Source organism: Arthrobotrys flagrans, assembly GCF_004000055.1.
Source record: "Arthrobotrys flagrans strain CBS H-5679 chromosome Unknown unitig_8, whole genome shotgun sequence".
Lineage (NCBI taxonomy): Eukaryota > Fungi > Ascomycota > Orbiliomycetes > Orbiliales > Orbiliaceae > Arthrobotrys > Arthrobotrys flagrans.
The window spans coordinates 3511196-3535770 of record NW_027137553.1 but is presented as its reverse complement, the minus strand read 5'-3'; the positions used below and the strand labels follow the sequence as shown (position 1 = coordinate 3535770).

At 44.1% G+C, this 24575-nt stretch overlaps 8 protein-coding genes across 8 annotated transcripts; 3 read left to right on the top strand and 5 right to left on the bottom strand.

Moving 5' to 3' along the window:
- DFL_007511 (uncharacterized protein) lies at window positions 1–1642 on the top strand (the record flags this gene model as incomplete). Its single annotated transcript, XM_067637105.1, has 4 exons — window positions 1–183; window positions 250–1274; window positions 1333–1495; window positions 1562–1642. 4 exons carry the CDS (start codon window positions 1–3, stop codon window positions 1640–1642), a joined length of 1452 nt encoding a protein of 483 aa, XP_067488654.1.
- Window positions 1643–6378: 4736 nt separating this feature from the next.
- Window positions 6379–7071, top strand: DFL_007510 (uncharacterized protein; the record flags this gene model as incomplete). Its single annotated transcript, XM_067637104.1, has 1 exon — window positions 6379–7071. One exon carries the CDS (start codon window positions 6379–6381, stop codon window positions 7069–7071), a length of 693 nt encoding a protein of 230 aa, XP_067488653.1.
- Window positions 7072–7711: 640 nt separating this feature from the next.
- On the bottom strand, window positions 7712–8123 carry DFL_007509 (uncharacterized protein; the record flags this gene model as incomplete). Its single annotated transcript, XM_067637102.1, has 2 exons — window positions 7712–7899; window positions 7997–8123. The coding sequence occupies 2 exons, from the start codon at window positions 8121–8123 to the stop codon at window positions 7712–7714; spliced, it is 315 nt and encodes a 104-aa protein (XP_067488652.1).
- A 1807-nt stretch (window positions 8124–9930) lies between these two features.
- DFL_007508 (uncharacterized protein) lies at window positions 9931–10681 on the bottom strand (the record flags this gene model as incomplete). Its single annotated transcript, XM_067637101.1, has 3 exons — window positions 9931–10436; window positions 10492–10510; window positions 10580–10681. The coding sequence occupies 3 exons, from the start codon at window positions 10679–10681 to the stop codon at window positions 9931–9933; spliced, it is 627 nt and encodes a 208-aa protein (XP_067488651.1).
- Window positions 10682–11075: 394 nt separating this feature from the next.
- DFL_007507 (uncharacterized protein) lies at window positions 11076–11741 on the top strand (the record flags this gene model as incomplete). Its single annotated transcript, XM_067637100.1, has 1 exon — window positions 11076–11741. The coding sequence occupies one exon, from the start codon at window positions 11076–11078 to the stop codon at window positions 11739–11741; it is 666 nt and encodes a 221-aa protein (XP_067488650.1).
- A 3324-nt stretch (window positions 11742–15065) lies between these two features.
- On the bottom strand, window positions 15066–17784 carry DFL_007506 (uncharacterized protein; the record flags this gene model as incomplete). Its single annotated transcript, XM_067637099.1, has 2 exons — window positions 15066–17229; window positions 17324–17784. The coding sequence occupies 2 exons, from the start codon at window positions 17782–17784 to the stop codon at window positions 15066–15068; spliced, it is 2625 nt and encodes an 874-aa protein (XP_067488649.1).
- Window positions 17785–19795: 2011 nt separating this feature from the next.
- Window positions 19796–20987, bottom strand: DFL_007505 (uncharacterized protein; the record flags this gene model as incomplete). The annotated part of the gene is made up of 2 exons (XM_067637098.1): window positions 19796–20846; window positions 20944–20987. 2 exons carry the CDS (start codon window positions 20985–20987, stop codon window positions 19796–19798), a joined length of 1095 nt encoding a protein of 364 aa, XP_067488648.1.
- A 1701-nt stretch (window positions 20988–22688) lies between these two features.
- On the bottom strand, window positions 22689–24039 carry DFL_007504 (uncharacterized protein; the record flags this gene model as incomplete). The annotated part of the gene is made up of 3 exons (XM_067637097.1): window positions 22689–22704; window positions 22791–23726; window positions 23858–24039. 3 exons carry the CDS (start codon window positions 24037–24039, stop codon window positions 22689–22691), a joined length of 1134 nt encoding a protein of 377 aa, XP_067488647.1.
- Between the last annotated feature and the right edge of the window lie 536 nt (window positions 24040–24575).

Sequence of the window (24575 nt, the reverse complement as noted above, 5' to 3'; positions counted from 1 at the left end):
ATGGCTATAACTGCCACTCTCACTCCCGCCGAAGAGCGAAAGAAGTCATACGATATCAATGCGGATAGCAAAGATCTCGAACGTACGGGATCAGACGGTGACTCTGGCTCGGATCTTGTAGCATTACAGATTAAAGAGGAGGCGAATGCGGCCATCAAATATCGGACATGTTCGTGGCAGAAGGTTGGGCTCTTAATCGCCTTCCCCATCTCTAAACTCCCAATGGAACTAACTTTTGTAAATGTGTAGACTGCCGCCCTCCTGTTCTCTGAATATATTTGTCTCGCCATCCTCTCCTTCCCTTACTCCTACGCTGTCCTCGGCCTCGTTCCAGGTTTAATCCTCACAATTGCCGTCGCCGCCAGCGTCCTTTATACTTCCCTGGTCCTTTGGCAGTTCTGTTTGCGCAACCCACAACTTCGCGATGTTTGTGATATCGGTCAGAAGCTCTTCTGGGGCTCTGAGATCGCATGGTGGCTAACCGCAGCAGCATTCATTTTGAACAATACTTTCATCCAAGGCCTACACGTCCTAGTCGGAGCCAAATATTTGAACACAATCACCGATCACTCTGAATGCACAATCGTATTCGCTGTTATCACTACTCTTGTGTGCTTCGTACTAAGCATGCCGAGAACATTCGCGAGCATGAGCCACTTGGCAACCGGTAGCGCATTCTTCACATTCGTCGCCGTTTTATTGTGCATCATCTTCGCAGCAATTCAGGAACATCCCAACAAATACGTGGAGGGGATTGAACCAACATGGGATGCGTTTGCCAAACCAGGGACAACATTTGTGGCAGCAATGGGTGCTTTCTTGAACATCAGTTACACATTCATCGGACAAATCGCTCTACCAAGTTTCATTGCAGAGATGGAGAACCCTAAGGACTTCCCTAAAGCTCTTTGGGCCATTACCATTGCGGAAATTATCGTCTTCAGTCTTGCCGGATCCATTGTTTACGTCTATGTTGGAAACGAATACTACACTGCCCCAGCCTTTGGCAGTCTTTCTACGACATACAAGAAAGTTGCCTACTCGTTCGCCGTACCCACTATCATATTTTTGGGTGTTCTCTACGCCTCTTTATCCGCACGCTTCGTGTTTTTCAGAATTTTCCACAACTCGAGACATAAGAATGAGCATACATGGCTCGGTTGGGGCGTGTGGGCCGGTATCTTATTTGTTACATGGGTCTTGGCTTTCATTATCGCAGAAGTCATTCCATTCTTTGGAGACTTGCTGGGATTGATGAGCAGTGTTTTCGATAGGTAAGGAATTTCCCCTAAAGCAAATACGACAGAAACAACACTAACCTGTGTGAAATAGCTTCTTCGGTTTCATTTTCTGGGGTATGGCCTGGGTCAGCCTGCGACAACAAGACTACGGCGAAGGGTGGATCAAGAAGCTCACATTCACCGAAAAACTTTCGTTTGCACTCAACATATTTTTGATTCTTGTGGGATTTTTCTTCTTGACAGCGGGTACATACGTAAGTAGCATATCTCTTCTTTCGGGAACTCTTTTCTTTGTGAACTTGGCTGACTTATCGATGTAGTCTGTGGTCGAGAACATTATAACGGATTTCAAGACAGATTCTTTGTCTGGTGTCTTTACATGTGCTTCCAACGGGCAGTAAAGTCACTACACCAACTTCCAAAGATTTTACTTTTTTCCATGCAGCTCCACTAGGCTTGCGAGCTGGGAGATTCCACGCTTTAAAAATTTTACGAGAATAATATTTTTACCAAAGTTCGTTACGATGGCGAAGTAGAACTACAATATAATATTATTCATGAATGTACTAGCGAAACAAAATAAAAAGGCCCAGAACTCAAAGTTTCGCCAATCCTTTTCAATAATTCCGTAATCTCGCACGCAAGCTTGCATATACACCCAATTATTTCGTAGATCTCATTGTCTTAAATCCACGTGCAACAACCTTGCTCCCGGCTTCCTAGAACCATGTGCCACCGAAACGTCCGTCGATACATATGTTGGCATACACGAACTGACAACCACGTGTATTACTGCCGAGACGCTAGTAAAGGTAGTTGCAAAAGACTGAAAGATAATCTTTCTCTTACTAGTCGACCATGTCCTATGTGTCAAAACGGGTATACGGTTTCTCCAAAGCATGAACGAGAACGGCTACGACAACGAGAGCGAGAGTTGGAGGAAGAGAAACGACTAGAAGAAGAACGCAAGATTGCAAGGATAAAGGCGATAAACGATTTGTTTAATTTATGTTCACCTTCTACCGGTATGCACAATGACTAAGATTCTAGTCGACGAGGATGAGGATTTACTTGATATAACCCAAGGGTGCGGTGAAGTTGAAGTAGATCCGGAAGAAATTGTGTTTCGGGAATTGAAGGATATAACTTTGCAGTTGTTAAGGCTAGAGAGTTATCTCTATTACACTAAATGGTTTCTATAACATATTGCTCCGCAAGAATTATGGAAGCTGTTCTTTCTATTAGCCTCGTACTTAGATATCATCACAATTGCTCAATATTATATTTCTAAATATCATTCTGAACGATACCCTTTTGTTGAGCATAGGGTATTTGAGGTTGATACCATCTTTTTGTTAGAAGCACCAGTTAAGCCTGGCCTAGACCGCGCTACACAAACATAAAAATTAGTCTGTTTAACATGTGCAACCAAATAATCCAAACCGAGTGGGCTTGCGGCCATAGAAGTAGCTACCAATTCTCCTACAAATATCAGGGGCCAGGAAATTTTCCTTGTGAAGAAAGCCTGGAAACAGAATATTGCAAGGACGCTGAGCGGCTGTGTTTGATATGTGTTGTCGCTGGAGGGAGGTTCCCGCTTACAATAAAATGCGGGACTCTATGATATCGGATAGATAATACATGACAATAACTCAGATACATGATATAAGGACTAGATATATACTCTTTTGTGAAGAAGAAAAGCGGGGTATATGAAGGGAATGCCACCGGAACCGTCCTAGGGTCCCCGCGAAGTTCGAAGGAATGACAAGAGTATCAGATGCGGTCGTCAAATACCTGTGTTGGTCGTGTTATATTTCCAGAAAAAAAAGAGTGCGATCTCCCAAGCAGGGCCTCATTTTAAACCGTCGAAGCCAGATGGGAGAATCATAATCTTATTTTCTCTTAAAGATGGTTTAATGTCGAAAAGCTTTAAGAAAACCCCTTTCTGGTATCTAAAAATTTGCCACAGCCTCGATGATATTCATCATCTACTATCTTTTTCCACATCTCTTGCACAATCGTTGATGTCTAAGAACGCCGGCCCATCTCTGTGTATGAATGATTAAAGGAAAGGAGCCAAGCCTTGTAGTTATCATGAAACAACAGATTATAATTCTGCAGGTAGCATTCCGAAGCCTCCCGTCGGCGTATAAGACTTCTAAAATATCCTCAACATTGCGACGTTACCAGCAGTTTTGTATTTAAATTTGCCAGACACAGTTAGAAAGTCCCTTGCATTTTGCCCAGGCTGGCTGTGTGACACCAACACATTTGCGCTTTTGGTCAGACAAGCGTCAGCATTCTAATCTATGTGCCGTCCCGCCTCTTATTAAGGCTTATTATATGGGGTAACGAGAATCCTCACGAGGCATTGGCCTCTTTTCGCTGATTTGAATTGATTGCAGGTTATCTCACGCGTCTATTGATCTACCGCGAATTTTGTTTTTATAAGCTCAGACTGTTTTCCTTGTTTCCCGTTTCCCGGGTCTTCGAGGACACATTTTTCACCCAGAAATTAAATTATATCCAATACTCAATCTTACGTCACTATAGATTCTTGCGCTCGGATCTCACCGGAATCAATATTATATCACTAATTGCAAAACATCTCCACTACGTGTCCACAAGTTCCCCACCAACATGTCAGTTAATGGATCAATCACAACGGTGGAGGACCTAGAATTTGGGGTGCCAACGCCCCGCCCGTCGACGTCTCCGAGCATGGAATACGCTAGAGCTTATAGCGCAGAGAGCGACAGAGCGGATAAGGAAACATACACATCTCATATAGAAAGGATTGACAACTCGACATTTGGCTCGCGGTTGAAACATACGCTCAATTCGATCTCACATTGTATACAAACGACCGGTTGGGTAGCTTGCTGTTGTGGATGTTTGCCGTGTATGTGTTTGTACTCGGCATGTACCGGAAAGAAGCAGATGTGGAATTGAATTCTGGGTTGTTTGGACGAGTTATATGATTTCGGATTTCGAGTTGTTTGGTGAGTACGAGTTCAATATCTCAAAGTTTTTCACAGCAAGGGACTCGAAATGTACTGACACCAGCTTAGGCATTATAATTTTCAAAACTATCGAAACTGAATTAACGATCTCGATCGTTCTCATATCGAAATCCCCAATATAGCACGGTTCCGAATGGTATACCGGTATCCGAGAGTTAGGTACCGACCAGGCGAGGGCCTGACAATTTCGCGATCGCCTTTGTCATTCAGCTGCCCGATACGGCCTGAACCGGAATGAGCGACTACGTACCTTGTAGATGAATGATAGTTTCGATTCAAAGCGGAAAGATTGAGCTGAACGAAACGATCTGGGTTCAGTTACGAAATTCACCTCACCGGCATTTCCTCGCAACGGACCCCAAAAACCCAGCCCTCCTCTCTCAAGATTAATTTTGGTTTTCGCGATAGACTATATCCCGATGCAGCTCGAAATATCTCCGGTATGCATAAGTTGCAGAGGAAGTTGCCGAATAGATCCACTCAATCACTTCTGCTTCGGGTGCGGTGTGACATTGTGATCTTTTTGTTGCATATACCTATATATATCTAGCGAGTGTGACATCGGCGGCGGGCTCGTGCACGCAGCTAGGCTAAGACTGGCATTCTGGAACCAGGCAGCATACCTGTCGCTGGTTCAAGCTATTTACAACCTCAACATACAACACCAAACAAATTTTCATGAGTACCTTTCTCTGAGGCTGTAATTCCATTAAGTATCGCATTTTTATGAAGGCACGTGATTGTGCAACCATAACATCCCAATGGCACGTAATTAACCAGACTATTGGAATCATAGTGATTATGGCATGTCTCGAAATAACCAACTATTTTCATGCCGGTTAGAAAGGTGGATATTCTATCCTAGTCGAGATTTGGATTGCTCACCGGCTTCTCGTACTTCTAGCGTGTATGCAAATGCAACCCTTCTTGCGTAGACACAGGGAAAGAAATGTATCCAATTGACTATTTTGGCTACTTTAATTCCCTAATGCCCTGAACTGCGCGACAACTGACAGCTGATTTTTGGTGCCTCACTTCCACAACTTAAGCCTTTCCAGGTTTTTGGGCTTATCCTCCTTGGGTAAGGCTTTTCTCGAGTTCCTCAGAATTTGAGCACTTGGCCTATTCTCCAAGCCTAAAAACAGTGTCGACCACGTATTCACGGCCGAAATATGGGCGAGCCCGTTAGTTGGTCCGATTATTTGCGGCTGAGACGAACTTCCAGTTAATAAGTACTCAAGTACGACAAGCAGCATTCTCCCTCTTGAATACACACATAGCATAGGAAATGATAATACTTCTCTGCAGGCTGATGGGAATTATGAACTCAAAAGTCATAATTAATGCTAGGAAACCACGCTGGCTATCAATTTAAAGTGGCGATGTGCCCCCTCAAGATTCTAATTACTTCCATCTGTACTTGTATTTCCCGGAGATCAACTTGAGGACTTTCAAATTGATACTGAGGATTCGATTCTGGAAAAAATGCAGCTCGATACTCCTTCTTTGTTAGCAGCGCCCTTAGTCGCAGTTGCCGCTATCCCATCGGCCCTTGCAACCCCTTACCCGGGATCAAGTTGTTGCAAATACAATTGTTCTCCAAACCAGATCGACGCCGCCTTCAAGACACCGCAATATCCGGGGAATACGAAGTCATTCTGTAGACAGTACCTACGTCTTCCGGTTTCTTCAGTCGTCACCAAGACCAAGACAGTCAATGTCCCTGTGTAAGTCTATAACATACCTTTATCCTCAAAGTTTTTATTTAGTGCGGCTCTACATTCTTTTGTCTTAGCGATACCGATGCTCATATCATGATGATGCGGCAAGTACTATACTAAAATGACAATTAAGACTAAAACTGCCGCCCCGGTGACCATAACTTGCACGAAGACGGGTTCTACAACCATTTCGATCCAGCGACATCACTGAATACAGATACCGACGTGTCGACTGTTTCATCTACCTCGACTATCCCTGTTGTATCTACAAGCGACGTGACGGAAACAGACTACGTTATTGCAACTTCCAATGTCATCGAAACCGCCACTATCACCACCACAGAAACCGCCACGTCCATGAATGTTTAGATCTTTACCTCTACTCCCTAGATGAAGCGTCTCGACGCCATGAACGAGAACGCGAACGCCATTCATATTTTTAAACGCGAATACAGTTATTCATTCAAAATCCCACCTTATCTCCCTCAGAACCTAAAGCCGCAGCCAATTTCCTCCGCTTGCAAACGCCTAAGCCCAATGCTCCACCAGAACCACCACCATTACCATTACCAAAAAGGTCCCTTATACCAGGACCACTATGAGGTATTCTACAGTCACTTCTTCTGTCTACAAAACTATAACCGTCATTCAATTCAAACTATTCTAAAGACGAACACTGTCCCAAAGACCGTCGTCACCACCATCTTCTACACAACAATCACAAGCATTCCAGTGACAGCGCAAACTATCACCGAAACCATTGCTACCGAGACTGAAACCACCGCCACAATTACAACTACCTTCGAGATAGAGACTTCTACTGAGACAGCATCCGAGACCACAACCGAGGTAGCGACCTCGACAGTGGTTCAGACCTTAGCCTGTAGTTCAGGGATTGCAGCCTGCTCCCTTGATCACCCTGATAGCTGTTGCAGTGGACAATGCATCAAGTGGTTCGCCACTCCCAACTACTGTGTTATCTCCGGACAACTTTGCGATATCCCTCACCCAGAAGGATGTTGTACTGGGACTTGTAAACTTGATCATTACAACAACGGTACACCTATATACACCTATTGGTAGTTACTTAAGTTCATTCTAAGCGACATTTATCTATTCTTTTGCTATCTTAATTTCGGCGACCAGTCCCCTCATTTGTTTGTCCATATTCTCTTTTAATATTAGAAATATAATTTCCTCTGCAAAGAGCGGAGACTTGGCAGATGCGGAGAGAGTGTTAATTCGCACCGATTAAACTCTCCAACCTTTTAAACCGAATGTATACGGGCTAGGGGAAAGCATATCGTATCTGGAATGACTGTCTAGCCTGAAATACTCAGAGGTGCAAAGCCTTTTTAATTGCCCCACAGTTGTTCCGAATCTAGGAGCTCCATGCCAAATCTGAATGAGATGTGTTGAACCTGTTGTATTTCCACGCATGTTATCACTGTGGGCTGGAACCTCGAGCTCGAATGCGAATTAATAAGTATTCAAGTAGGCAGATAGATACAATTGTGAAGTTTGAATATATTTTTATATATATATCCTAGTTCTAGCAAAATATGCGTATCGACTTATGAGAAAAGTAAATTTGATTCCCAACCTAGATCGCAAGACACACGTAGCTAAATACAAACAAAGACAGACGGCCTACCAAACCCAACGCACACCTAGGCAATTCGATAATGAATACCCAAGCTAGAAAATCCAATATGATAGTGGTTCAAACTGGGTTTTTAAAAGGGTTGACCCATTCGGTATCTTCTGGAGCCATACCAATGCTCCCCTTGCGCCTTCCATTGTTCTTAGAATGGTCTTGAGTTCGCATGCTCAAGGTTCTCTTGATCTTCTTGATGGTGCTAGTCCTTCGTGGGGGTAGTTCGATACCTTCTTCTAGTTTCGCTTGGCAGGCTAGATGGGTATTATCATCAGTGTTCGGAACTTCAATGTAACTACATATCAATAACGGGAATCGGGGAATAAAACGAAATATTTCAGTCTAACATACTTCCACAGAAATCTGGAACTTGTTTGGCAATGTCCTTGATATGGCTGCACTGGAATTCGCCACACACTCGGAGGCTACCTTTCCTCTGGCAACCGCAGTGGTAAAGTGTGAAATCTTGGATACACATGATTGACGGGTCTTCAGGGCTAGGAATGATCGAATAGACTTCTTCGAAAAAATAGGGTAAAATACTAGAATGGAAAAAAAACTGCAAGATGGGGTCAGAACTCTTATCTATCCGGCTGTCATCAGTCCTAGCGCTGCAACATCCGTGGGAATGGACTTGGTCAGGCAGACCAAGCTAGCAGAGACGAGACAAAAAACGGTAGCTGTATTCCCATATTAAGGAGGTTCTCACCAAACAAGGTATATTGTCTTGTGAGCCTACGCAGGACAGGAAATTTCGCTTAATTGCCTAGTCCGAAGACGTAACGCAGCCCCTGCAGAACATGCCCCATGATGGGGGCTTGACGCAGCACTTCAGAAAAAATATATATATATATATCTAAAGGATGCGATGCATGCCCATGGACTCATTTAGTTTATGATATTAGATTGACTGTGGCGGAAGTTTAGATAAAAACCAAGATCTTTTAGATGCATACCTCATCTGATATCGACCTTAATTGACTCACGGGAGAAATACTTATTTATTGTGCATCGACAATGTTTTCTGTTGGCCATTTTCTATCCGAACAAAAATACAAACCCAAGTGGATCATAGACTAGTGTTTGCGGCTGGGGCGAAAGTTACAACTGTAGACACAAGATCATAAGTAACGGCATCTTCCGGCTGCATGAGAATCGAATCACTGTTAACACCACATTGGGTACCAATATCCCACCAATGAACGCCCAGTCGAGGATGTTTATGACGTCTAACTATAAGTACGGGACCAGGTACAACATCCTTTGTATACAGTTAGGCGGTGGCGGCGGCTTGATTTTGGGATGCTGTGCCTTGAACTCGAAGCATTCTATGTGCCAAGCGACTTGGCTCTGTTACACAGTCTAATTGAGGGTTTGAGATCCTGTCTGGGCGCCATGGCTCACTCCTTAATCCACAGTCGAACCGGCTCAGCCTCAAGATTCCACCGACGAGCCCTGCACTAATATATGTACTCATTGAAATCATTAATTATTAGGAATTAAGCCTCGAGTATCGGTTCTAAAGTCTTGGACTTGTTAATTCTCGCGCTGATACATACGTGATGGATCACCACCTTTTCGTAGCGTAGATCTTGCTTTTGTTTTTTTCTATGATTCATCTCGCTATGGCCTACAGCTAGCTTTCGGCATAACTTGCTATCTGGGGTCGCGGGCTTCTGCTTAATTAGCTTAAACTTACCACTTGCGCGAAGACTTGCGTGGTCTCGAGATCTTGTGCAAGTGCAGGAAGGCAAACCGACAATGCAGATAGTGCCTACCTTTAGATCTATTGAATTAAGGCCACTTCTGTAGTACAGATAGGACCCTGTTCTATGCATTCTCAAAAAAGTCTAATTATAGACAAATCAGTATCTAGATGTATCCGTCCGTTGCAATTTGAACCATGGCATATAGAACAACGCTCGTATACCTCGGACGGCAAGCTCATTAAATCTATGTAACGAGATCTTCAGGCTTCCAGACTCAATTGGTCACGTTCCTGCTGGTTATAAGTGATTAAAGAGCAGCGCATTATGGATGAAGCTATATTTCTTCGCTTAATGTACATATACAATTAATAATCGTCGCCATTCCAGAAAATACTTAGTTACCCAAATGTATATACATACAACTACAATTACCTTAACGTTACAGTTATCTCCTATATCGCAATGCCCAATAACAAAAATCATAGCCATTTGATCTCTAAATATAGATCAGTTGCTGCAGAAGCTTTTGAAACCAGCCATAGCATTCCCCAAAACCTGTACATCTAAACCCAGCCGTCACCTTTTAGCAAGCAATGACGGTTGATCCTTTGCATTCACAATTCCACGGTGGTGGTCTTGGCTCTCGGTCGTTGGCAAATTTTCTAACTCACCATCTCTCTCCTCCACTCGTTGAACGCCGAGTCTCCTTTCTTCTTGTCTACCTCCACGAGGTGTGTGCCGAGTTCCGTCATCAGTCATACCCCCAGATGGAGATCCAACAATCTCAATGGCAAAGTTTTCCCCGTCGAGAGCAACAGAAGTTCCGTAGAGCGTTGCTAGCCGAACCTTTGTTCTTGCCAGACGTTTTGGTAACGGGTTCCTACCGTTGCGATCGGTGATTCGGATAAGTTGATCTAATGCCTTGCTTCTTGATGTACGTCTCACGGTGGATAATGTGCTAGAGTATGATCTTGTCGACCCCATGACATTGATGACACCAACAATGCATCCGACAAAGACGAGCACACTGGGTATGAGGTATGCAAGGAAAATGCTTCTTCTATGATATTCGTATACTAGTTCTGGTTCGTCCGAGTTCCTCCCATGGGTGATTGTTATAAAAGAAGGTGCAATTACGAGAGTTAAAGGTAGAAGCCTAGACCGTTTCGTCTCTCTTATTAGCAATTGTGCCACTTTTTGTTGACCTTGTTATATTTTTTCCCACCGTCATGGGGCTGAATGCCCAGAAACTGAGATCAAAGAGCGCCGCAGGACTTGTGCGGATCTCAAATACCCTGTATGTGGTTCCTATTGTTGTTCCGGACATATTCTGGAATGAGCCCAAGAAGAGTTGTACAAGAATTACACCCAAGGAAGATGAATAAAAGAATCGCACAAGAAATGTGAGACCTGTGCCAATTCGTAAAACCCATTCTTGATCTGTAGAGGTACCGACAAACTCAGTTTTTAAAACAATTACGTTGTGCGAAAGTATCATCAATGTCGTGGACGCCTCCTTTTCGACTGTTTGATAATGGTACTGCACATTTGGTAGCCTGATGTGCGTTTTGGCCCATCCATAGATCCAACAGGAGAACAAGGGATATCGCGCCAAGGAATCAAATAATAAGCACAACAGAATCAGACTCTTTCAATACCATCCGACAAGCGATATCCTTATTTGAACCCTTTGGAAAAAGATAGGAAACAGCGCTGGGGAAATGGTGAGGGTAACAATATACTCATCCGGCGCCCATTATGGTCCTCTCAAACCAGCAGCACCCCTGCGATACGACATGCGAAATGTCACAAATCCTCCGCGACAACTCCGGGGTAATATGGACGGAAGGTCAAAGAAGCTGCGAGATCACCTGATGAACGACAAGGACTTCATCGCATTGTTGGAAACGATACAAAATGATATCCTGCAAGAGATTGAAAGACTTCGGGAGTTAGAATGCGGCAAGGAAGCGCATGTGGATGTGGGAGCTCAAGCAGACAAAGAGGCCAATACAACGCACGAAATCCAACAAGGTCTTGAAGAAACCGAACCCGAGCATTCTATAGACGCCGATTTACACGACAAAGAACGCGGAAGTCTAGCGCCAGATGGAGAGAATACAGAGGATGAAACCTCAACAAGTGGAAGCCAGTGCGATCAAGATAATGAAAATGAATCAACACTCGTTGTCAATTGCTTTTGTCATCTCGGACGTCACCGTAGCGCAAGCATGGTGGAGGAACTTGCGAGGTTGAAGTGGCCTGCAGGCACCGACATCGAAGTCATCCACCGTGATATCGACAAGGATCGAAGGAGCTCGGGGAAACAAAAAAAGGCTGGAAAATCTTCTAGAATGCGTAGAGATAATGTATTTGCCGAAGAATAGCCAACATTGTCGGTTTTGTGAACCAATCACCGAGTCATAGTAGCGCATTCGAAGTTACGTCCTTATCGAAATCCGTGCACACCGCGGAATACACTCGAAAAAAGAAAAATGGGCGTATGGCATCTAGAATTATTATTATTTTGATTCTGAGAGTTGATATGGCGGTTCGTTGGGCTGAGCATAAAGGGCTCCTTTCCCCCCCTGGGACTCTCTTAGTCCTGCTAAAATTCCATAGCTCCGCAAACACTGCTCTCTACACCTATCATACTTCTACTCTACCTCTAAATCTCTCCCTATCACAATCTCTTAGCTCAAGAAGCCTCAATATCTCTTGTCTTCCTCATTTATATCTTGCCAAGACTACATAAATTATATCATGCTTATTCATGGCAATCTTATCTTTTCTTGAACCTAAATTCTCATAATCCTAAGTCATGATACCTACATTCCCTCCTACAAATTAAACATCCTCAAATTCATGATTTCGCTTCACATCAAGTTTATTCTCTCAAGTTCATACTCTAAACTTTATATTTCGACTTCATAATTCTACTTCATATTCTCGACTTCATATTCCGTATATCCTCAATTTCATACCCTCGACTTCGTGTCCTCACCTCTGTCATCCCAATTTCAAACATTCCACTAAATAATCTCTCTTCACTCGAACTCGCGAACTTGGGTCAACTCCCAAGTGTCGCCAAATCATAAACTGCCATGTCAAATCCTGGCCATATATACCCCTCCCATTCCCCCATTCCAAATTTTTCCTCCAGATACCCAAACACTATTCAAAAATTCACCTACAACTTTGGAAACAAACAAAACAGATCTAACAATGCCCCCTTCAATCAATTACAATCCCCCCTGGAAATCAATCACACTTTACTCAACCATATTCACTCTCGTCAAATACCACCTTTGTGGCCACATTGTCACCCCCAACAACTTCGAATTGGTTTCATCTTCAAACCCAACCACCAGATCAGAAATTCAATACATCGAAATCCTACATCTCCGATGCAACTCCTGTGTGGAAGAGGCTAGCTTTTGGAAAGCTCCTCGTTGACGACCAAGACTCATTTAAGCTCAAGAGCTTTGGAACTCTACAAACCCAAGCCTTTATCAAGGGTGTGCATAGACTTTTTATATTTTCGGTTGGCCTTTGAAAATGTAGTATTATATTTTCGATTGGCTTTTGCAAATGGAGCATTATATGTTCGGTTGGGTCTCGAGGATATCTACAGCATTATCATACTGTCGGTTCGGTTTCGGCAAGGCATATCTTATCGAAAAGAAATGAACATCTTTTCCACTGGTTCAGAGATCAACGAATCTATTCGGAATTCCGAAACCAAACGTCATGATTGTCTGGGTCTTGAGATCTAAGTTCTTCGTTATATTGCCTGGGCCTCAAGAGCTGTCATCTTCCTTATTGTTCTGGGTTGGGTCTCAAGGAAGTTTGCAAGCTTATTGTTGGTTGTAGCTTTCAATTTTGTTGTCGGTTGGGTCTCGAGACCATACTCACTTGTTTCCGCTGGTGCTGAACACTAATTAACTTTATCCGGAATAACTCAATCGACAACATCATCATATCTTCTTGTCGTTTCGGTCCTAAAAATTTTCACCTTGGCTTCCGCTGGAGCACTTCAAACATGCAGGGTTCGCAAATTTTCCATTCGGAGTTCTGAGAGTTGAAAGCTGCATTGTCGGCTCGGTCCTGAGGATATTTCCGTTTGATTATGTTGAGTTTTCGAACCCTCAGGGCTGGCTCTATCACGCGTTTATTACATTCGGAATTCCGGGATTCTGCTGTTGTATTGTCGGTTCAGTTTGGGATACTCGACAAATCTATTTTCCCCTGGGATCAACGACAGTACAATAATTTATTTAGTATTCCGAGATTCTACTGTTATATTATCGGTTCGGTCTAGAACACTAGTCTATTTTATTTTCCTCCGAAACCCCACTGATTGATTTGGAATTTCGGGAGATCGAAGTAACTATTTTTCTTGTCGGTCTGGAAATAATACATCATTATCTTATTTCCGCTGGGTCAAAAACGATACCTTATTCGGAATTCCGGGAGGTCGAAATAACCATCGTTCTTGTCGGTTTCGATGAGACCAGAGAGATATCTTGTTTTCCGCTAGGGTTCTTCTACAGTCCTTCTTCAGAATTCTTAACGACCGTAAGCTTGGCTCTGCGATTCTATCAATATATTAACAATTTCGTCCCATTGTTTGCCGTGGGGTCAGCGACTTGATTTTTATTCTGTTGTTGGGTCTCTACAGCTAGATATTATTGTCCGTTCGGTCGACAAATCAAAAACATGTTCTGCTTCCCGCTGGGACACATCGAAGACAGAAGAACAACTTAGTCCATCGGAAAACGGTCTTACGATATTGATGTCAGTTCAGTCTCTATAGCATTATATTCTGCTTTCCGCCGGGGCACATCAAATATAGAGCAAAATTTTATTCGATCGGTGGTCAGACAAAAGATATTGTTGTCAGTTCGATCGAGAAGAGTACGATATATGTTCTGCCTTCCGCTTGGGGTGTGTCGAAACAAACTATGACTTCGTTCGATCGGAATTTGTCTCTATGATATTGTTGTCGGTCTGGCCTAAAACGAACGAATGTTATTTCTTTCTCGCATGAGAGTGGATTCGACAACATTCTCTCTTTATTTGGTGGCTGACGGTATATATTTATTGGGAATTCATTATCTAATCAAGACAATATATTGTCGGTTGGGCCTTGTTTGAAACTAAAAATGTATTGTGGGTCGCCTTGGAATTTCTGACGGGCAAGAAAGAACTATTGAAATGAATTAGATATCTTCGGGGATAGGACGACTTGTTCACTTTATGTGATCTCGTTCGGGAGATAGAGAGCTAATCTATGTGGCTTGGTTTCGGGGAAAGAGGCACGTTATATGTGGTCTGTGGTCTGTGGTCTGGTTTATGAGACAAGAAATGTATTGATCGAGGAAATCGAGCGATTCCCGTTATAATCATACATAACTAAGGTACATATCCGGTGGTTTGGAGTTTGGAGTTGGTTGATTCTGCTGTTTTATGTTCGCAGATCGAGATAATTCCCACAATCACTTTGCACATAGAATCTGATATATATAGCATACAAGAGTTCCCAAACTCCAAGTGCAAAACCTCGAAAAGCCCATTACAATCCCCGTGGTTCTCAAGATATGGAAAAGGAATAGCCACAACCGATCCCCCAGGACTCAAAGATAAAATATGAACTAAGAAATGCTTCAAAGACGAAAACCCAGAATCTAAATATGGCCGGAAATAACTTCCTAGTCTGCCGATAGACTAAGAAGATAAGCAGCCAAATCTTCAGATCCCATGAAATGTGCGTGAGCGTGAATCCCCAGTCCATCTTCATCCAGAACATCGACCTTCGCTCCACAATCCACGAGAATTTTAACCACTGCAAGATCCGTTGTGTGGTTTAGGAACTTGTCCGTATCCAAGGCTGCTTTCCTCGTTGCTACAAGGAGTGGAGTATACCCCTTCCCGACCTTCTCTTCCAATTGAGCGCCTCTATCAATAAGCAATTTGACCGTCTCGGGTTCGCCAGAATATGCACAAGCAAAATGTAGCGGGCTCCAGTTGCATTCCACTGGCAGTATAGCTGTACTGGTGCTCAGAGCTCCTCGTGAGAACGATCTTGCCAGCCCACCGAGTTTCCCTCTCCTAGTTTCAGTCGGAGCTTGCGTATACGAATGTATCTGTTCAGCTTTAGCAGAAATATCTGCCCTCCGGTCCAAAAGCAAAGCAACAATACTCGGAATCCCCAGCATTGCGAAAAAGTGAATTGCAGAAAACCCATGACCAGTAGAAGCAAGGCTAGAGAGTCCTTCCAAAATATTATTTTCCAACGCCTTCCATGCGGTGTCATTCATATAACGAGTTATGTGCTTAAACTTAAGACTCTTGGTCTCGAAGCTCCTATAATACGCCATGGCTATTTTCGCGGCCTTTTCTTTTGAGCCAAGCATTTGATTCTGCCCGACTTCCCTGAATGCTTTAAGGAAGCCCTTGAGATATTTCTGGTCTTCAGACGGGATAGAAGCTTTGTCCGGCATCAGCGGGCCCTGAAAGATAGTGTTGGAATCCAATTCGAATGCATCGATTCGCGGTGGTACATATGAGTCTATAGTAGCAAAGGGTATGGGTAATGGTTTAGGGGGGATAGGGTCGAAGGAGTATTGAGTTAGCGGGGTCGTAGCTGTTCGTGAAGCAAAACTGGTGCTGCGAGAGACAGCATTGGAATTTGGCAGCTGGGAGCTATTGGAGCGGGATATCGCATTCAGCGGTCCCGGTTCTCCGAAATAGTCGTCCATTTCAGTATCCATCAAAGGCTTGCGTACAGCAACAACTTCTTTTTCATCTATATTGCATTCGGGAATGTTCCTATGAATGCGTGTATATAAATACCAACTCTCCTGAGGTATGAACCTTCGGTATCCTTCTGCAGCTTCCGGGTCGCCTTGGCTATGGCAAATGTCTGCTAGTAGGCCAACGGAAGAACGAAATCGTGCGTCTTTTTTTCCGTGCATCTTCTTCCTTTTCTCGCTGGCAGATTTTGCGCACACTCTTGCTTTATCTGTAAATCCTTTGCCCAGGTATACTAAAGCAAGTTCATGGAGAATACTAGATTCCATCCACTTTAGTGAATCTTCCGTCGGTGTGAGTGTTTGTAGGCTGATAAGAAGAGAATGAGCGTCATCCCATCTTTGTTGTTTGCATAACGTCTGTGCGAGATAGAATTTTATTTTTATCATATTGCCATCAGAAGGTTTACTCTTTTCACCTTCGCCGGTTTGAACAGCCTTCGTAAAGAATCTTTCAGCACTAGCATAATCCTGCTGTTCAAAATACTGTAGGCCGGCCTGGAAAAGATTGATTTGAAATCCGCCGTCGATATCCGAGGATTCGGAGCAAGAGTCTTCATCATTCAAGCGAACTTCTTCTTCTTCGTTATGGGCAGCTAACTCGGGTTTGAACCTTTCGACGGGAGGAGTAGTCGTAGTGGTACTGATTGTACTTTTATTGTCAGAAGGAACCGTCCTGGTCGTAGCTTCCGACGAGCTTTCGCCATTATCTACCGTAGGTGCAATCGTAGGCGCATTAATCCATTCCTGCACCCTTCGTCTTTGGGCTGTTGTAAAGTAATTAGGTGGAGCAATAGTAGATTCTCTAACAGACTGCTTCTCAGCGAGCGTAGAAGCATCTGATATCAAAACCTCTGCAGCTCCCAAACATGATTGTAAATCCTCCACAACGGTTTGTGAAGAGGATACGAGTGCGAATGTAACACTATCTCCGGGTTTGGGCGTCGGTAGGTCGTTCTTCATCCGATCTAACAGACGAAAGATATTTCGTACGTCGTCGCTTAGTTCGTCGAGCCGTACCGATGTATCCGCATTCATATCATCCGAAGCGAGAGACAAGCATCTGCAGCAATTCCGCCAGGAATTATCAGGCTTATGAGACATCCTATATATATCGAAGGATGGATAGTTCTTTGGAGAGGTTTTAAAAAGCTTACACACTAATCATCTGCAGCGAAATCTGCAAGTTGGCACAATGCGACTGCACTTCCTGCCGATAAAGCGTCAAGATGCCTTCCTCCGACGTCAACTTCAGATGCTTCCCAAAGCTTCTAAATATCCTCGTTCGTCTGCTAGTTTGAATGCCATCTAAGACGACATTCATTTTCTTCAAAGTCGCCCCGCAGTGATCCAGCGACACTACGACTCCCTGCCAATACTGGCCAAGATGACCGGTTCCATGGCTCGCCTCCTCAAGTATCCTATGACGCTTAGGATCACTAAACGCCGTACTTATCGATTTTAAAACTCCAGATAAGGCTGAAATCTCCCCGCGAAACGAACTAATAGTATTATCGACATTCTCGAGGGCGTCTGCCAATGTACCAACCGTCTGACCTATCTGGATACAAAGAGATAATAGACCAGCGACCGAAGCGGCGATAGAAAGAGGGTCCATTTTGGGCTTTTTCGCAAAACTTGCGCTTCTGGTTTTTCTGCTATCGCAACCTGCCTACCATTATGCGTTACAGAAGAAAATTAAATTGAGTGGCCAAAGAAATTGAGGGCAAAGGATTCAGTTTTAAACCGTGAGAGTGGAGGTGTCCACACGACAGAAGTCAAAGCTCATCGGGAGGAGGCTCAGCCTCGCTCGCGCAGCTGCGTTCTAAAAAACGCAAGCCCATTTCAAGTCCTAGGAAATTCTCAAACGTGTTTAAATCAGCTTCTGGTGGTGTGCTAGCTAGCCTTCCTCTCAAGTGAGGTTCGCCGGCGAGGGTGCCTTGATTCTGTCTTTGGACAAGTCGTGAAAGGGCCTAATCGCTGCCTGGGATAGTGCTTATTGGGGTCTACAACGCTGAAAATCCAATGTGCTGCAACGGCGGGTCGATGTATTACAAGAAGCAAGCACCCCGCAATATGTATGACGATATCTATGTAAATCTATGAGTACCTTTGGAGTAAACCGTGGAATTTTTTTTTTTTTTGAAGATCTTTTCGTAAGCACGAGGCTCTGGTCATAATATTCAATACTATTACCATTGCGAAGGTGCCTAGGCTCGGGCCGATCACTACATCTATACGACTGAAGCTTTGGATCCTTGTTCTCAAAGCTTAGGCTTTGCGTACCACAAACATCTCTATCGGCTGTCGAAACTAGTATCAAGATGCGGATTTATAGGCCTCTCAGACAATTCATAGACATCCTCAGTCTTTCCGGTAATTATATTCAAGTCTTTCGGACTACGGATCGATTATGTGTATACCCATAAACGCCAGTACCCCTAGGGGCCAAACTGTGGAGTGTAAATACACAAACAACCATGAAAGTTGACAGCCCTACAGGAAATCAAGGGTGGTAAAGAGAATCATTCTACCGCCTTTATTGTAAAATATTGCTAGGCAGCAGAGCAGACTTTCGAACTACTCAACTACAAATTATAGTAAACCGGCCGAGGATATCAACCATCTGTCAATTCGGCATTCAATGATGCAATGTACGATAAATTCTAAACTAAGAGCTACGAAGCTATAATGTATAGGTACGGATATCGTAGAGGCCGTTTGTATTCATTGTATTTCATGCTTCTGTGTAACGTACCCAGTTGGGAACGAACATGTGAGGATCGTCACAGACAATTCCATTCACAGTCAAAGCTTGATTTTGGCATTGATCAATTCATGAACCCCAGCCGGAAAGCTTTCCGTTGATAGACAATATTACCAAACGTAAGTTTTTCCAGACCTGAAAGAAATCCCCTTTCATTGAACCGTTCAATTGGTAAAGGAATACTAAAGAAAAGTATATACTTAAAAAAGAAAATTAGAGCATCAGATCATAGACTCTGGTAAATAATAATAAAAAAATTGAAAGACGTTCAGACCAAAAAAAAGAGAACATTGTATGGGTAGTTTCCGCCGGCTGTATATGTACCACTTGAGATAAATGCTGGTAAAACAGCATTTCAAGAAAAATCATCTGCCCTCAAAGACCAAAGCAGAGAGGGGGGGGGGGGGGAGAGAGAAAGCCTTCGAAAGAAAAACATAACGACATCGCCTGCTGAATAATATAATCAAGGAAATCATCATCGTCCATATGCATGCATTTCCAACATTTGTTCGCGATGATAAGAGTTCAAGGAAGAGAGGTAAAGTGTCTTGTGAAAAAAACGCCAAATCGCTTCCGCTCAACAGGTCCAAAAAGCAACTGCCACAACTGCCCATAACCAAACTTTTTCAAGACCTAAACTCCCTTTGGCACCATTGAGTGATGTTGATGGCGTCTGTGACCGGGAACGTCGTGTCACATACGTAGTAGATCGCTGTCGAGAATGTCTTCGCCTTCCCTCTCCCGAAAATTGTCACGAACCCTCCTCAATAACGAATTCATCGTCCTCATCAACACCTCTTCCATTAGGATCCCCACTCCCAAGGTACCGGCTATACTCCGCTATAGCCGATGACCTTAATTGTCAGAATGGCCATCCACTGTCGCTGCCAACTTTGTCGTCCATCCTCGACACAAACCCTCCATACATCATTGCCCGATCATAACCGCCGCCGCCACCGTATGGCCCTTCAAAGTATGCTGGAATATCCAGTAAACTATTTCCATACCTTCTATTCTCGTCTTCATCGATCGCAACTTTCCTGACGAGGTCCTTAATAAAGTCTCCGCCATCTGCGATCAACTCGTCGAAACCACCATAGTCTCCTTCTTCATCTGGTGGTGGTGCTCCATTCGTACTTCCAAGTCCCAGTCCTCTTCTAGCCCTCAACCCGTTGAGATTAAGTGCGGCATAGTTGCTGACGAGACTCCTCAACCCTTCTTCCTTTGACTCCTTTGCCCTTGGATCTTGCTTTGGTTCATACGTGTTATTATACGTGTACCGTATCAACTCAACAATATCCCCTCTCCGTGTCGGAATAAGCTCAAAGCTATACTTTAACTGGTTGCTCAAATCGCTCAGAGCTAGGTGTTTGAGATATTGAATATTGTACTTCTCAGCAAGGACATAGAGACCAGCGAGGGTAATGAAGACATTTGTAAAGTCATGAGTTGTGGATTTATACGGACTCCCGCCAGGACCCGCGGGACTACCCGGACGAACGGGGGAAAGTTCACCACCACCCCCAAATCCAGCGAACCCACGGCTCTGCTTCTTCTTCGTTGTAGTAGTTGTCGCAGCTGTAGCGGCAGATTTCTTTCTGTAGGATTCGGAGTCGCTCATGTCTCCGCCCATCCCACCAACAAGACCGGCCAGCCCCTTTCCTAGGTTGCCTGGATAGAGTTCTCGAGGGCGAGGTACAGGGTATTTGCCCGTGTATAGGTATTCTGAGAAACAGGCGAAACAGTCTTCTTCGACCTCTTCAAGGACCATCTCATTTGTCGTTACTTCGCGCATGTGGCTGTCGAGTATGCGCTTAAGGACATCGGAATGAGCGGCTAGGAGGCATTTGTGAATGCCAAACCGGGTCCGGGATGGACCGATGAGGAAGTTGAAGACATCCGAGTTTAGGATACTAAATGAGAAGAGATACATGTTAGATAGATTTGGCCAAGATAATATCAACAACAACGGCGATAATGACGACGAATGGGGGGGGCGGGGATACATACTCTGCGTAGGAAGGCATACGAGAGTGGTACGCTTGGAGGGACATTTGGGAAGGAATGATTCTTCTATGGTGCTACTCCCCTGTAGCACAAAGAATACCAATTAATTGAAGGCCTGAATCCCGTGATGGATTGAAATTCTGCCTGATTGAAATAGTCTGCCCTTGCTTTTCGGTCGTTGGTCGCGTAAACATACGAAGAGACCTAAAAACACGCTATGCAAAAGGAGAAAATGAAGATGGAAGAATTCAAAGGAAAAAAAATAAATAATTTCAAAATAAAAAAAAATAACGGAAAGACAGAAGTCAAAGCTACGAAACGAAGCTTCAATTGCTGCTGCTAACTACTGCTGATGATTGTTGATAAATTTCTCTGTCCAAATAAAGAGTGTGGGCGGAGAGGTTTGTTTAACGGTTGATGTTGGAATGGGAATGGGAAGACTAGCTGGGCTGGGCCAGGCCCTTGCCTGCCTGGCTTGGTGGATTGTTGTCGTTTCCTTTCGTTGGACCAACCTCCTCCTTTCCTGCCAGCCAATCGAATGCGCCCTGCCCGCACAGAACTTGAATACGAAATGCAGAAGCCGAATTCGAATGAGAGTGAGTTGATGGGGTGGCTTTTTTGGGGGTCCGCGTAGGCCACCTATCGGATGGCAGAATGGAAGGAAGCGGGATTATCTGGGAAAATTGATCGATATCCTATGGATACATATGAATGGATAGATGGAGGCAATTATCAATTCTTGCAAGTTCTTGTTCACATGGGCACGGTCACTGCAGATGCATCATGTCTAGTCTGGTAGATGTTGATATGGTACGTATGGTATGATATGATATGATCTGATATCTCATCCTCTTTTTTATTCTTAATTTACTTGGTGTAGTTTCATCCATCTGGGATGATCCGGTATCCAGTTGGAAAGCTTTCCTATCTTCCATCGTCCCCACTAATCGAACACACAGGAACCAGCAAAGCCTAAATCCTAATCCTTCCCTTCGGTAAAAACCCACATTTGAGGTATGCATCTTCAAAAAGAAAGACCAGAAGAAATATGAAAGAAGAACGGAGTTCAAAAAAGGTTACGCCTACCAAAAAAACCACCGACGTAAGGAAATCGGAAGAGAAAATCGAGGAAATAAAAGAAAACCAAAAAAAAAAAAAAAAGTAGACGTCGGGATTCGGAACGGGAAGTCCTAAAATAAAATAAAATAAAATAAAATAATTTGAAATAAAAGAACTCATAAAAAGTAAAAGAAAACCCGTGAGGACAAATAACCACATCCTTCGTGATATTCGTCGCATCCTATTACATGGAATGGTAGGGAAATGTTATTGTTAAGAGGAAGAAAAAAATAAAAAATTCAAAGCAACGATACCTTGCAGCGCAATTCAAACCAGCAAAACGAGATAAAACTATTAGTAAAATATTGCGAAAAAAGAATTCAGATTTCCTCCAACGCCCTGAGAAAATATAGGAATATAAAAGGGAAAATAGGGTTGTATGTACACGCGCGCCTCGGACCGCAGCGTAGCTATATTATATGGGGACGAAAATCCGGGGTATCTTGGGGCGATATGTCGCTGTTTCCCCATAAACTAGCCCCGTTTGAAAAACACGTATAAAAAAAAAGAGGGTATGCTGGAAGTATGCGAAAGGTGGTGGAATAATATGGCGTTTGACGGGCTGCGCATGAATGTATACTTCTAACAAAGGCAGTCAAGAAGTGTAGTATATGGCTGGTGTTTTTAAGCTAAGACGTAGAATACCTAGATAAATCGATATCGAGATGGTAATCAGCAAACTTCCGCCCGGAAGGTTGCAAAAAGAGTAGGAGTTTTATTGGTGATTGTACCAATTCCCAACCATATGTTGATTAAATGACTGCGCATCTGTCCCAATTGGTTGATATAATCCACCGCCAGCCGAGGGGTTCCCCACCGCGGCGGCGTGCGGAGTAAAACTTGTGTACCAGCTTGTCTGTCCATCCATTCCATATCCGCCATTCGCGTTACCGTTCACCTGTCCGGAACCGTTACTGGTATGATTGTGCTGGCTGTGGTCGACTTCCATCATGGAGAAATCCATAGGGCCGTTCCGAGTTGGGCTATTCAGCAGGGGGGGCATTCCAGAGCCAGAGTTTGACCCGAGCGATGTGTAAACTTCGGCATAAACACTTTCCCTGAAGTCAGTGATTATGCTATCTCGGAGAGCATTGATCCATTGCTGCCGAATGTTTGGGTCATTGAGATCCAATGAGTCGAGAAGAGAAGCATGCGTAAGACCGACGAACTCGCCGGATGGGCTGATAGTTGGAGAAAACGGTGCGAAAGGAGGAGTAGTAGGTTGATTATTGGCTCCACCACCAGGGCTGGCAGGTGCAAAGTTGAAATTTGGAGAGCCGGCAGCTGGTTGTGTCGCATTTGCCATACTCGGTGAGCCACCAGACTTGAAAGCTGAGTTGAGAACAGATTGAGGCTGTTGCTGTTGCTGGCCTTGCTGCTGTTTCGACTTGTCCCGTGAAGGTGGTCGTTGATTCGTAATCTTTACAGGACCGCTCGATGAATCCGATCCTTTCTTCCCAGCACCCGGAGAGGACTTTGAATCTTTGAGCGGAGCAGGGGGTGGGTTGGCAGTATCTTGGTAGTGCCATTCCGTGAGCTTGTGCTTAATCTTTTTGATGTAGTCGGTGCTGTTCGCGGATTCCTGGAATGTCTTGTGTTCGAAGGAAACAGCTATTATTTCGAGATTTCCCGCATTGAAGCCTTCGTATCTCTGCGCCGCTTCTCGCCTACAATTATCGTGAAGGGCCCAGTTAGCATATCAATTTACCGAGGGTAATGGTTGTATGAGCGGTTTTTTTTTTTCTGGTTATCGAAACTCTCAAACCGAAGCTATCACAAGTCAAATCAAAACACGTACAGTAACTCTTGTGCCCTCCGTTGTATATCGACAGTGATGTCGCCTTTGGGGTACGGTCGCTCCTGCTTTTTGGAATATCTCGAGTACCGTCTTTGTTGCATCCCACCACCTATGCTCTGAGGTGCTGTTGACCCAGTCGAACCTTGGCTGCTCGCCCGCATAAGGTTCGGGTTTGTCGCCATTTGTCGTCCGGGTCAGACGTTACGGGGAAAGGACAAGATAAGGAAAACGAAGTAAAAGGAAAGGTGAAAAAGTGAAAGACTATGTCGCGAAAGTTGATCCTTTATGTCGGTTTCCCACCCTTTTATTAAAAGTCCCTTTAACTAGTGTCGAAGAGTAGAAAGTCGTAAAATCAGAAGTGTAACTATTTATATCCCAGGTCGCAAGGGTCGCGGGAAATCTTTTCGGGAAGGATATCAAGTAAATAAATAGTAAAATCGTGGCAACCCGACGGCCGTCTTATAAGCTGTGAGGCTAGACCGACGATGACGTCCAGAGAGAGAGCTGTGCGACTATGCTTCAGAGTTCGGATCCGTCCGTCCGTCCGTCCGGGTAAGGATGATTACGACAAGTTGAGAGACAAAAATACTCGGGGTGTGACTGGCCAGACCGAAATGATAGGTCTCGGGGACAGCGAGCAGAGAATCCGACTGGGGAAGATGAAAGATGGCAGATAGGGAAATAGCTGGCGTGAGAGGTTGTAAGAATTTAGAAACAC